The sequence below is a fragment of the Thunnus albacares genome, chromosome 13 (genome assembly GCF_914725855.1).
Source record: "Thunnus albacares chromosome 13, fThuAlb1.1, whole genome shotgun sequence".
Classification (NCBI taxonomy): domain Eukaryota; kingdom Metazoa; phylum Chordata; class Actinopteri; order Scombriformes; family Scombridae; genus Thunnus; species Thunnus albacares.
In genome coordinates, this window is record NC_058118.1 from 11,733,410 (window position 1) to 11,748,544 (window position 15,135).

Here is a 15,135-nt window from a genome sequence, read left to right on the forward strand (position 1 = left end):
TCCATGTATGAGTGTAATATGCATCATTAATCACCAAGGGTTAATACAGCCTGCAAGTTACTACTGAGGGTGAAATGTGCCCCATTGTGCAGCCGTGCAGCAGCCATTTGAGGGGGAAAGGCTGAAGTTTGCCTTGTTAAATCTAAAATTATACATCCAGGGTTCAAATTCCAAAATACCCGCAGGTCACCGACCTCTCGGTAGGTTATACAATATGAAACTAGTGTAGGAAACAACTGTTTATCCCACAGCAGTATGCTGCGAGCTGTAAATGCAAGCTATTTTAATTTTGGAAACTGACTAAACGTATCATGAACTATCTGATGCCCCGCAGACAAGCCGCTCCCAGTGCAATAATCCATCATGAAAACTAATTAATTCCACCAACACACCCAGTTATGACACTGAAAAAAGACAGACTCAGTCTGACTCTTCGCTTAAATAATATCACACCCATATCAAATGTTTCTATCCTCTGGAGGAGTCTGTTGCTTCTTATTATATTGACTGTAGGAGGCAGTGTCGGCTGCTTTAATAATGGACATGTAATAAGTCAGAGAACTGGAATGACTCCTCTAAACATTTTAAGACTGAGCACCTGACCTTGTTTTATTTAAATTTATGGGTTTGTTTATTGCTTTATTATTGTTTTTTTTCAAGATGAATTGTCAGTTGGGGATGTTTTACCACTTATTTCTGTCATTACAGTATTATTGAAAATATGTGTTGCAGTGCCTCATTCCTGCGTGCATTAAACAACAAGTGAGCTGGATATAAAGACAAAATGAGATTTAAAAACAATAAAGAAACTATTTAGGTTTCTAAACTCTATATTTAACACTTGGTTTTGCCTGCTAGTAAACATCCAGGGAGTCAGTGGGCCACACCAACTCAAATAAGGAAACCAGTAAAAGAAAAAAGCATTATGTGGCTACTTTTTACTTTTTAGACACTTTTCCATAGGCTGTAGAAAAATCACAACTAATGATTTTTCTGTAGTCACTCACATCACTTTGACCATACTGGGTGTTGTGTGACCTTGTAGTATTCATGTGGACTGCTTTCATGTCTAAAATTAGAATAATTTATTCTTTTTAGTTTCATTTCCGATTATGAAAGCAGACAAATCACAGCCAGCTGCAGCGGTTGGAGGAAAAACTGATGTGGCCTGTGGCACAGACAGGGAGTACATTATAAGATTATGTAACATACCATCTAACAGCAACCATCTGCGTGAATTTGTGTCACATCCACAGTCACATCAGAAATATTTCTTACTTGGTTACTTCACCACCGTCTGTAACTAACTCATATTTACTGTCACACCATCTTCATTCCTAAAAACTTTAAAAAAATAAATAAATAAAAAAAAGTTTGTGTCACAGTCTCTTTGGGTAAAGAAAATAATATTACGAAATGAGACAAAAATAGATACTGAATGTTTTTCAGTGATTCACATATAACATATAAACACAATACATAAACACACCCACCCACACACACACACACACACACACACATTTGTTGATGTAAATATATACGTCTCCTTCACACTTACACACCCACACTCTTTCCTGTATGTACTTTTTCCCTAAACATATTCTCTCACCCACAGACACATGCACACACAAGACAGAAAGATAAACACTAAATGATAAAAGAGATAAAGATGGTAAATAATTAATATCAGGGGGGGGAAAGTAGATATTCATGATGTTGTGTCTGTCAAGATATTGGTTCCTGCTGAATTACAAGAGGGACAGGAACAATATCTTTTCATACTGTAGCAGGAATGTGATGCATACAGTATGTTAAAAAATCTGAACTGATGTTATCAACTGAGCTAAATTTACCATTATGATTAAATTTCTTTGGTACAGCACAGTGTGAGCCAATTGCGGTCACTTTGTATAATCAGAGTAAACCGCTTTCATCATGTAAAGTTGCTTTTCCACACGTCACCTCAACAAAATGCCCCTTTCTTCCCTGGATATGGATAACTCCCAGTGGTGTTATCTCGTCATGTTTGGTGATACATAGAAATACCACTACTTATTTGTATTCATACCGTTTTTTAAAGAAAAGTACCAGTCTGTGTCAGTCCGTGTACGTGTCCAGTCAGGTTTGTTTCCGGCCTCTGGTTAACAGCTGCACAACAGTTTCAGTCCCTTTCAACTCTGGTATTACAGCAGTGTTTCAGGGTAAGTCATACAATTTATTTAGGTGGGAGGTTATGGGGGTTAACAAGATGGGATAGCCTGTCTGGAGCCATTTCCATATGTCATGGATGACAAATTCTAATGAATCTTACACAAGAATCCTGGAAACTATTCAATTCCTCTCAGCCCTAAAAAGAAAACAAGAGATCATTAACAAGTGAGACATGCTCTGAAAAACCTGAACATTCCAAAGAGATGTAACAGGAATTCACGTGGTTCACTTTATCTGAAATTACCGTAGCCAACAGTGATGTAAGTAATAGCAGACTATAGTGATACGACTAATAGCATGCACACTCACTCTGTAAAGCATTTAACAAGAAGGGAGGTGGAGCTGGTGCACAAGGGTCGTGAGTGAGGAAGAAGGGGGGGATTGTGGGAGGGCAGAAAGAAGGAGGTGATTGTTGGTAGAAGGAAAATATATAAAGGGGGGAAAGAGACAGAGAGGGAGCAAGTGGAGGGAAGACAAGGAGAGAAAGAAGAAGCTGATCCACGTTCCGATAAGGATTAAAAACTTTTGCAAGCAACAGGTAAGTTCATTTCTTTAACACATTTTCACTCCTCACACAGGCGTGTAGAACTGAGCTGTGCCAAAAAAAAGAGCACAAAGTACATTAGTATTCATGGAGGGCTCCTGCTCTGTTTTCTATTCAGTTGAACACAAACTTATCTGAGGAGATTTTTTTGAATGGGCTTCATTGTTATAGCGGTATGCATTCCCACCGCAGAGTACACTTCAGGTATGTCTGTGTGGATTTTTGTGGAAATGGCAAAAAGCAGCTTTCCTGTAACTGGATCTAGCTGACAAGGGCTCTGTATCTTGGGTGTGTAGCCATTTGGACCTGTTGCGCAATACCGCCTGGAATGCCAAATTAGTGTGAAATGTTTCCCAAGCTTGACAAATGTGGTCTATTTCACACACAGAAACAGTTTACACTTTTGATTTTGTAAGATCTGAATCTAGGCTCACAGAAGCCATTTGTTAGTACTTTCCTCTGCATCAGGGGAGAGATAACTGTCTGTCCTCATTCAGGCTCTTTTTAAAAGACACTGACTCTCTCAATGTACATACTGCTGGAAGCCCAAGGGTCTAATATTTTTCAGTCCAATGCAAAAAACACATTTTCTAAAACACTGATGGAATTTTACTTTCTATGATTTCCAGACTGCACAATGGCTGCCCTCAGGGACCTTCCTCTTCCCCTGGTGATCATTTGCCTGGTTTTCATCAGAGGTTACGCTCCCCTGCCTACAACCTCCGAAGTCACGGGGACCAATCCCATAACACCTCTCAGAGTAAGTGGGTTTACAAGCGAGGCCCGTGCGCTCCCCCCAACTGATTACTATGACGATGAAACAGACCGCCCTGCTGTACCCGAGACACCGTTTACAAATGTAAAGCGATGTGACTACAGTCCCTGTCTTGAGAATCAGACCCCCTGTACCGACCTAGCAGCCTCCACCGGCTGCTTGTGTCCAGGGTTTACTTTGCATACTGAGATTCCAGAGGCCCCTGACCTGAAAACAGTGTCCTGGAATGGGTCAGAGGTTGTCGTTCATTGGTGTGCACCTCTCTCATATGTCACAGCTTATCTTGTGACAGTAGGGGAGCAAGAGAGGAGGCGGTTTCGTGAGGACCAAAGGAGAGGAGCAGTGGGTGACATAGACCACATAGCAGAGGTGTGTGTGGTCGCAGTGAATGATGCTGGAAGAAGTAAGCCGTCCTGTACGATGTACCATCCCAGAGACCACAGTCTGCCTCTGAAAGCAGGACTCATCGGGGGAGCTCTGGGCTTCCTGCTGCTCCTCTTGCTGGCCGTCCTGCTCTGGAGGCACAAGAGGCAAAGGAAACAGGAGGCCAGCATGTCTATGCACTACATCCCTGAGACTCAGTGAACAGAAACACTGGACGCTCTTTGGTTTTGTTACAGTCCATTCACTGTGACTACATTATAACGTCTAATTTTCCACACAAACATGTTTTCTGAAAATGCTTGAGGCAACTGGATTTATCATCTCACGTAAGGCTGGTTATGTTCAATGCCTAACAAACAGAGACCATCTGAAACCCCCCCCCCCTCCCTCCCCGAGATAGCGTGTTCAAAGAAATTTCAACAGCATGATTTGGAAATCAGATGCAGAAAAATATTGCATTCATCAGCGTTGTTTTCCAAGAATGAAACCCAGATGACAAGTAATAAGCATGCAAACATGCTGCAAGACAGCTGATGTGAATTTGGTCTTTTTTTGTTTTTTTTTTGTTTTGCATTTCAAATGTTTGCTGTTTGTTTGGAGCTCTGAAATATGAATCAGCTATCAGGACTTCAAGAAACGTGCCAGTGAGTTAAAATATTTATGGAGTAACTTTTTGCTACTGCTTTCCAAATCATTTGTAACTAATGGGACATAACATGCAAAACTACCTGTATAGTTCTTTAAGTATTTATTTATTGTTTAATGTTAGAGATGTTCTGTCATACATGGCTAAAAGGAACTAATCAAAATCAGCTCATACAAAAGTTTTAATAGTATAAAATACAATGAAAATAACAATAGATTCATAACAGGCCATGTGATGCCACACAGAGGGGTGGCAGAAGGCAAGAAAGTGGTTACAGAAGTTTAAATGAAATGGTATGATTTGCAAAGTAGTAGCTGTGGCTATGTGAAAACATACTGTATATGGAAAAAATGTGTATTTTATGGTTGTGTTAAGATGCGTTAAATCTCTCCGTGAGAGTTCCTTGTTTTTTTGTGTTTAATTAAAGAGTGACTGGATCGTGTAAAGTTTCAGGGTCTTAAAGTAAAAGCTATTTTGCTGTATTATGTAGTCTACTGTATTTATGAACATAGATTGGTTGTGGCCTTTAATCCTGTACATGTTAAAGGTTTGATTCTTTGACGTGTCCTTAAATATAAGTTTAAGAGTGAAACACAAAAAGTCAGGCAGACTGGAGCTACTGTATATGTACGTATGTTCAAACATTGCTATTAAAACTGCTGCACTCATATGTCAAAACGTGTAATTATTAAAAGCTTTTAGATGGGTGTGCCTTTCCATCTATTTCATTGTCGGAAGTTATGTCAGTGTGGGTGAGCCCGAGTGTTAGGAGCTGTTTTTCCAGCTGTCATACAACAGCCTCTTCAGCGGATATGGATTTTGTGAGGCTCGTCTCATTCCAGCTGAGACTTCCAGTTATTCAGCACTGGGTTGGTGAGAAGCTTCGGGCTTTTTTTTTATTTTTTATTTTTTGCCATGATGAGAGAGAGAAGAAAGTCCAATATTTAAATCCTCCCAGTTTATCTCATGTTCAAGCAAGCCTCCATCTGCATGTCTCGCAGCCATGTTATAATTCCTTTTTGCTCTTCCTGCTGCCACAGAGTTGTTCCACCCCTCCTGGCGTCTTTTTTTTTTTTATTCCAACTACACTGCACAACTTACATTACAGAGAGCTGTATGGAAGACATCTAACATCTGTAATTTGCAGACACAACAGACAGCTCATTTCAGTCACTGAAATAGCCTCAAGATGTTGCTTTTATGACATATTCAGCCTGAGTGCAGTCGCCCTGAAACTGGTAGAGAAATCTTGACATGAATGGGCCACTGTGAGAGAAAACATGAAAACATCAGCGTACAGTATCATGTGGTGGTAACATCCTGTTTTAAACAGCCAGACCAAGATGTACTTTAACCCAATCCACGAAAGGTTTAATGAAAACCACAACCACTGACAGAGCAGTGACTGTACCAAAACAACCCAACATGCACTTATAGAGGAGTGCGTACATCAGATGCTGTGGTTCTCCTTTTCTGAATAAAAACTTATTCTTACGAAACCTTGAATGTATGTGGATGTTCATGAGGAAATAAAAATTTACGCATTACGCAAAGTGAAAAAGTTCTCAATGAGCAAGCTGGTAACAAGACATACAGATAAGAGGAAAATGAGGAAGCTGAGTGCGCTTTGCCTCTGAAGCTGCCCTTCGGGTTGAAATGTGTCTGAGCTCTTTCATGATAAGAATGCAGAGCATAGAAATGTATAACCTCAATATACTGTGAGACAGAAAAGTCGCATGACTGTAAAGAAAATTTCAAAGAGACTTCTCTCATCAGTATGACATTTTCTAATCTCAAAATGTAACCTAGCCCATTTAATTACATATAAATAACTATGATACAAACTATAACTGGAACAAAATGTTTTTAAAAAAAAGAGGAAAAATAGCTGATAATTAATGGACATACAGCACACAAGATACACAGACTATTACATGATCTGCTTGATTTTTATCTGCGTATTTTGTTCTTCTAATGAATGAGTCCCCTGATGGTTTCCAAAATTCAATTTCGAATTCCGTATTTCAACATCTTCTGGGAAGGCAGCACGTCACTCCCGACAGTTTATAGTTCTTTGGAAGACAATCTGGAGGAAGCACAGATGTGAGGTGCAGAATGCGGAAAAAGTCCTGAAAAGCGTAGGAAATTTTCTGTTCTTGTGAATTGTTTTTCATTTCCCACATCCTAAGTGAACGACTAAGCAAATTAATGGTCCTGATGAATCTCGGTTATGAGGCTGTTTTATTGGTGATGAAGCAGGCGAGGTTTGCAACAAGGTCAGCAGCGGGGACATGTGAGTAACAGGACACTTCTTACCCGGGACAAGTTGTGGTGAATCACTACTATCTCATTCAGTAAGCACTTTTCTATTTAAGAGATCACGAACGTACACTCACCAGCCACCTTATTAGGTGCATCCATGCAATCTCATGCAATCCAATACAGCAGCTCTGCCATAAAATCTACATTTCCAAAGCTTATTCACTTTTTGTTGACATAATCAGAAAGGTGATAATTCTACTTTATAGAGAGAGATGTTCTACTTGTTAACATACATGAAGGGGGCAAAATATGTACCTACACTTTACTTAATAAAGCGGCCGGTGAGTGTATATAAAACAGTAAATCAACTGATTTTGGCTTTGGGATTTCACATGAAAATACCTTCTTTGTTCCTGTAAGTATCACCGAGTTCACTGGTAATCTGTTACTGCGTGATTCACAATGATGACAGTATTTCTGCTCAAGTTGACTGTTAAACAGAAGACAAAACAGATAACGATCCCAATGAATCTCATATATCCGAGTTTTTTTTTTTGGTGAAGCAAGTGAGTGTTGCAACAAGGTCAGCAGTCGGGACATGTATGTAACAGTACACTTCACAGCCAAGTCATGTTGAATCACTACTATCTCATTCAGTAAGCATTGAGTGACTTATGATACTTTTTTTAGCAAACAGTTTGTGCACATAAATCAATGACACAGCTGAATTTAGGCTATGGAATTTTCCAGGAAAACACTTTGTTTGTGTGTGCACCTACCCCCGAGTTCACTGTTAATCTGTTGCTATGACTGCATGATTCACAACAACATGAGTGTATGTTTGTGTCAGTGTGAGTATTGTGAGGTCTATGAACTGATGAATGATGGTTTTTTTTGTATTTATGAAGTTTAGGATTCTACTTGCAGGTGTTGCATCATGGCTAATGATGATTAAATAGACAAGAGTTGGAAAATGACTCTCCTAATCAGCTTTAGTAAATATGAAAATGTCAGTCATGACATTAAGGGGTCATTAAGTAATCTAGGATTTTTATCAGAGTCAATTAGCACCCAAGACTATTTTCACAACGGAAACAAGCAAGAGTGAGTGTTTTTTTTAGAGCAGATATCCAACAGGAACATGCAGTGAACCTTACAGTTTACAAGCCTCTCTGAGGTGCCTTAAGGCTGGTGGGGCGAAAGTCACCTTATTGCCCTCTGCTGGTCACATTCAGACCTGAGAGAAGGAGGTCTGACTGCACTTAAGGGCATAAAAGGACATTAGCTAACATAACATTATAAATATATCCACAAATCTGGGTCACATTAGTCTCAATGCCAATTAGAAGCCTTTGTCAGAAACGTGAGGTTTTGAAGCAACGAGGGACAAAACAGCATCAAAGTCACCTGCACTCAAATGTTGCAGGTGCACCTGTCAGAAGTCCTGCAACATTTGTGTTGGGTGAAGTATTTAGATTCTTTACTGAAGGAAGAGTACACTAGTAGTATCAGTAAAATGTATGTCAAGTATTAAAAGTACATGTAATGACTTTGCAGAATGGCCAGTGTTCAGTGGTTGGTGTTATATTATTATTTTACTGATGTCAGCAACATTTTAAGGTTGTAGCTTACTTAAACTATTTTTTTTATAAACTTTTTAAAATCATTTAAATCTATTTTATGACATGTAATGAGTAGATTTGGTATGCAATTAAATATCTGAATCTGCAATATCTACAGTATAGCTATGAAATAAATGTAAAAAGTATAATATTCCACTCTGAAATGCGGTGACGTATACAGTAATATGAAATGGAAATATGAAGGTACGAGTATACATATGTGGATAAATGTATCACTGTATTTAATACACTAAACACAGACTTAAATGATAAAAAGGGAAATCTATTGAAGTTGAAGCTAACGTTCAGCGATATGGATAAACTGTCCACAATTTAAATAGAGTGGAAAAAAAGCTAATTAGCAGCCTAATTTGACTCTCCTTTGTTGCAGCCTTTACCAAAATTAAATTAATTCTTCATTAAGTGTTTACATTATTTTGTCTACCCCCTGTGCTGGATATGATATTACATTTAATAAAGAGTGATTATTATTATTTTTAAAAAAAACAACATCTCTCTTTACAGAGAGTATTTCATGGCAGCAGCTTGTAGCCGAGGCTTTAAGCGGCTTTACTGCAATGAAAGTAATTGCAGGTTATAATATTATGTTCATCTCATAACATCATGCTGGTACCTATTCAAAACCATCATTCATTTTCATGCAATTAATTATTCATGAAATTAATTTGCATTTGGCGCTGGGAAAAATGAATGTTATATTTTTTTCTTTCTTATTAGTAATCCACCAGCAGGGGCAATAATGGCTGCTTTCTCTGCCCGCTGCGGTCAGCTTTCACAGGGCATAAAACGCTCAATGTAGGTCAGCCATCCATCACTGCCCATTACTGGAACTAGACTGACCTCTACATGCAGGGCCGGTAAACATACTGAACACATAAACACATACTAGTTTTATTCCACTTCTTTAGTCCTCTAAGCTTTTTACAGATGTTACAGAGAAGATAAAGAAAAACAAAGCTCTCTTTGCTGAATGAGTGAGGTGCAGTTTAGTGTTAAAACCAGCTTTTCACAGAGGGACTCCGGGGTATTCAGTGGCCTCCGTTGGAGTAAACTCTGGGTCTAAGTGGGTGGTTTACCAACTGATCCCCCCTGCAGACGTCTCATCCTGTTTACTGTTATGTCTCGGAGTGTGTGTCTGTCTTGGCTCAGACCGCCAACTCTGAACATAAAAAGATTAACATCCGTCTCCTTGCGTAACTCTGATGTCACAGGAAGGATGATCAGGGTTTATGTAAATGTAGCATGTTTGATCATGTTTCTTCTGTGTTTGTGTGTGTCATGTTTTATCAACCAGACATCTTTCTGAACAGGTCCGGTGTGAGTCAGAGCTACTTTTATTTGTTTCCAGATAGACCACTAGAGGACATTATTGCAAAGAGCACTGTAGAAATCAAAGCCACCTTTGGCATGCACTCACTGATAATGGAGTGGAAATGGAAATTAATTGCTCTAACAGGGATGAAAAAGGAGCTGAGCCTCACTTCTCCATTGCGGGGGGGGGGGGGGGGGGGGGGGGGGGGGGGTAAGAGTGTTTTTATTTGAGGAAGCAGCTAAATGTTTGCTTTCTGTAACTGCCCCCCCCTCACCCCCCCGGATTTCTCTCGACAGGCAGGTCAGCGCTCTCCTCTCAACTCCCCAGGATAGCTCTGCAAGAGCGTTTCATAAAGTGTTTTTTTTTTTCCCATTTCCTTGTATGAAGGAGCTGGGGTAACCATGGCAACCTGGCATTATAGGCTACAGGACAGAGCTGAGGAGGTTGAAACTGAGCTCTGCGTGGAGAGGAGAGTTATCAATCACTTTGGCATCAAGCATTGTCACACACACACACACAAACAAAGACATGCTTCAGGAATCTTGACATTTCCCTTTCCATCTAAAACCAGAAAAATCCACCGAGTTTCCGATGGATCTGGATGCATGAAACACCGTCCCCGTACCACTGATACACACGCGACATTAAGGGGTAGATGTCAAAGATTTCAAAACCATGAATGCCAGTTTTGTCAGATTATAATTTATAATCATATTTCAGTCACACTAAAGAGCCCTCTGGAATCATCTAGGCCTAGTAGGAAGCTCCTTTAGGAGGCTAGATTAAGAAAACAGAACAAGAACAAAAATCAGAGATTAGACTTCCTAATCTGTGTTTCCTTTCTTTTTATCTTTATATGTTTGTTACAATTACACAACTAACTGAAAAACATCTGTGATCTCTGTGGATATTTACAGGCATTCAAGGAAGACATAAAAAATAACGATGTTTGACTTTTGTAACATCAAATGAGTTTGTTTACATGTGTATTAGTATGCTGGTTATAATCCCAACTATGTGTTGAACCATATCCTGGTTGGTAGAGAAATGAGCGGCTGAGATGTTGAGGAATCATGACACAACTGGACACAGATGATCAGAAACCTGGATGATGTTAGTATCATTTATAAAGGGAGGCGAGTAACCAGGTTTCTCATGTTCCATGTAAACGTCAGATCCAGAATCAGACTCAAAACCAGGAGTCTTTTATTATTAATATTATTAATATATTGACATAGTATGCTCAATAACATATTACAATAATTACAATATTACAATAATCATGATTTGCAAGTACTTGATTTAAGAATATGTTATTTCATGAGAATGCTAATTATTTGTTCACATTTGAAGGTAGACCTTTCAAATCTTAAGTGTCCAATTCAACTTTATGTTACAACTTGTATCTTATAAATGTTGATATGTACATAAATGACCGAAAGAGACAAATATCAATCCAAGCCTACTTTTGAATTAACACAATTTTCTACTTCTTCTTCTTCTTTAGGCTCGTTTTCCTTCATGTTATCTTGATGAACTTCATACATTTGTAGAATCAGCATGTATGCTTTTAATGTGTGACCCTTGATTTTGTTTTGTTTGAGTTTTTAAAAGGCTTCAGCCGACAACTCAGGTGCTGTCAGCTGAATCTCTTAACAGAGTGGAAAACCTGCAGGGACACGAAGCCGGAGCTGTATTTAACCCGCTGAGGTTAAGTCGTTTTCCCAGAGCGGCTGAACTGTTCCAGTTCCTCGCTCTCTCTCCGCCGGTCTGCAAGAAGTGGCTCATAATGCACTTTTTAAAAGAACATATTCTTTGAAGCCTCAAAGGAGTATTGTCACAGTTTAAAGCTCTCAGTGTGCGAGCTACATCGTTATGTCTGTATGTCCCCCATTTATATTCTTTACCTGCTTTTTTTTCCTCCCTTTTCATTGTCAAGGGGGGCACTGGAGCATATCCCAGCATACACTGGGTTGAAGCTAGGGAGACACCTCGGAGACAGGCTGCCATCAGTCCATCTATGAGTCTCCAATCCACACTGAGCTGCGAGCTGATGGAAAATGCACACTGGACACAGAGAAGTCCAAAAACTGAACACGATAACAACTTTGAATTGGGATTTTTTTTTTAAATACAAGATACAGAAAGGAAGTTTTATGCAATTTTTAAATACAACACACACACACATGCAATTTGCACACAGAATACCTTTAGACATGAGATGTAACAGAGGCATAAAGTGAAATCTAGGGCTGATGCATGTCCAGATGTTGAACAAAAGCAAATCTCAATTACCCCTCCCACCTCTGCTATAGTAATAATAAAAAAACCACCACAGCCGGAGCAGGAACAAGCACCGGAACAAGAGATGAATCAGGGACAGATTATTCAGGACACGGTCACGGGGGGATAGAGAGCTCGAGAGGAGAGGAAGAACTTGACCTTCTCTGAATATTCATGAAAGACAAGAGAGAGAGAGAGAAGAGAGAAATAAAGAGAGACCTGAAACCTTTGTGGATTCTAATAACTGGAGGCAGCTTTTGATTCAGTGCAAAAACAAATATATGTAGCAGGACTAACATCAGGATGCCTTGGCTGTCTGCCAGCCAGCCGGTAGGATCAATAGCCATTAACACCATCACGCATGCAGTCAGAGGACAGCAGGGATCTGTGGCTCTGCAGAGTATTTCATCATGATGGGAGGCGGGTTGGAGCTTTCGTTCCTCCTCGTGTGTTTTCACCGCTGCTGAGAGCGGCGATGCTTTCTGACTGACAATGTCATCAGTGTGCTGTGTATGTAAACACATCCAGCAGCCGGCCCTGGAGAATCTAGGTCATTTTCTGGCTGGGATGAGATGAAGAGCCGTCTGGAGACATGCCGAGCCGCAAATGTGTGCTGCGTTCATGTGTCAGAAGCCAGGCCGTAATCCACACACACACACACACACACAAACACCTCTTATCTGCTTCATGAATCAAGTGAACATGCCTCCAGTGGTGATGAAATCCTCATAGAAACACAGGTAGTGAAGCAGAGGGGAGGAGGAGGAGGAGGAGGAGGAGGGAGTGGTGAACGCTTGTAATTTCTTGCTCCAGTTCTCTTTGCTTTAGCACTGGGGACACATTGTTCATTAAAAATCCAAGCCCTTAGACTTCAGGAAACACAAAGCTCTGTGTCATGCAATATTGACATTGGCTTGCATAAACACCAGGAAACAATGCAACCATGTGGCAGGAATTACACACTAGATCTAGAACATCATGTGCTGCAGAGACTGTAGATATGTTGAGGCTGATTTTTTTTTTTTTTTTTTTGAGAGTGTGTCATTTTAAATCTGTCCTGAAAGCGCTCTGCAATCTGATTCAGACACAGTCAAAAAAGATTTCTTTTGAGGGGCATTAAGTGTCAAATCCATTTAAAAATCAATTATTGCTTTTTAAAAATATATCAGAGAACAGCAGAGTGCTAAAGTAAAGACTGTCTGGTTTGGCTGATGAAAGGAAAATCAGTTGAGAGACAGGTCAAATAACTAGACAGGAATACTTCATCACACTGATGCAAAAATCATATAAAAACTCACAAATGCCGCAGAATAAACATTATGGCAAAAATCTGACTGCTGACACATTTACATCAACCTAAGGTATATATTATCATATCAACCATCTTGAATGAGGCATTTTATTGAGCTTATATCATGTCACACCTCTTGGTAACATAGGGAATGTAGCCACGAATCTTGGCTAATGTAAGAAAAACTAAATTCGGAGCACTTTAAAGTGATGAAGTCCATTGACGGATTCCATTAGCAGCCTTTCAGAGACTTTTTTAAGCAAAAGTTATCAAACTCTTCATAATAAACTATACAGAAATGAAGGCGGGCATTTTCAGTCATAACATGGAGCACTGCTCTGTATCGCCTTCATATCCTACTTCTCCAGGTGTTCAGATTTATCTACAGCGTCACTCCATCTTCTCTCCTGACTCTCACTAATGCCTTCAGATCCAGGTGATACAGAGGGTACAGGTTTATCGGTGTGTGATGTATTTTCGGCGAAACGGCCGGGGAAAGAGGATGATAAATTCCTTGCCTTTTGCCACCCTCTGTCATGTATGCCAGCGGCTCAGCCTGTCACAGTTTTTTCTCTCCTGTTCACTCAGTTCATTCTGTGATTTTCCATTCATTAAAGGATTACAAACTCGAATGATGCAAACCGTTCCGTCAAAATCCCACAAAAAAGCTATTAATAGCTCAAAACAATGTGATAAAGCATGAAAAATAACTAAAAACAACCAGACTTGTCTGTAAAAAAAAAAAAAAAAAAAAAAACTGCATGAGGCAAGTTGCTCTCTGGCCAAGAGGGTAAGACCAGAAATTACAGTTATAAAAACAGGAATTTAACACTTAAGAGCTCAAAAAGTTAGAAATAAAAAGGCAATGCACCAAAACAAAACGGCATGTCCTTTAAGATAACCTCTTATAACAGCGGCTGAGATTCTGTTGCTATGAGCACGACGGGAACATGCATTAACATTCAAAATCAGTGGCACCACTACAGCACCTAATAAATGAGATATAATGAGAATATAATGAGGATCTAAGGCTCCAGACCAAACTCACCTGGTGATTACACACACCTTTTGTTCCTGGTAACAGCATGAACCAAACGTCTCGGACACCATATGCTGCTATTAAGGCTTTAATCGGCCAGGAGCAGGTGGGCAGATTGCGGGTGACATTACCGTCTGTCATGACGCCAGGAGGAGAGGCGACAGAGGTAGAAGTGCCAGTTTCCAGTTAACACTGGTCAGCAGCATAATGTTTACATCACTAGCAGCAGGTTTTCTGTAGCGGACATGTCTACTTATTTCACTTTTCCTGACAGTAATGAGGCCATATTAAGAATTTTACTCTAAATGTTTATGTCCAACCATGTAATATAATCTGTTAATACAGGTAAGCAAAGTAACCGTTCCCTACAGACAAGTTGATTCATCTTACACTTCACCTCTGCAGCTCATTTATTACAGTGAGATTTACAAAACAAAGATAAATGAAGCCAACTTCTCTCTCACAGCAGATTAAGGACCACACATCTTGTACTGGAGACAAAGGGTTTCACTCCGATCATCCACCATGACCGCCTAATCCAATTAGCTTAACTACTGTATGTACAGTAAATCCACACCAACCAGTCTACTATCCATCCATCGTAAACGTAGAAACGTATCACAATAAAATTAAGGCGACATTAAGATAAACCACACAAGGCTTTACGTGACTTAACTTCGACTTTTCGAAGGCCTCTGAGGATCGTCCTGAGTCTGCTGCAGTCAGTAATGACGACAACATTTCA

The 15,135-nt window shown here is 39.8% G+C and overlaps 1 protein-coding gene across 1 annotated transcript; it reads left to right on the forward strand.

The window, feature by feature from the left end:
- The first annotated feature begins 1,478 nt into the window (after positions 1–1,478).
- Positions 1,479–5,230, forward strand: LOC122995396 (LRRN4 C-terminal-like protein). The gene is made up of 2 exons (XM_044370608.1): positions 1,479–2,749; positions 3,385–5,230. Exon 2 carries the CDS (start codon positions 3,393–3,395, stop codon positions 4,113–4,115), a length of 723 nt encoding a protein of 240 aa, XP_044226543.1. The 5' UTR covers positions 1,479–2,749; positions 3,385–3,392; the 3' UTR covers positions 4,116–5,230.
- The last annotated feature ends 9,905 nt before the right edge of the window (positions 5,231–15,135 follow it).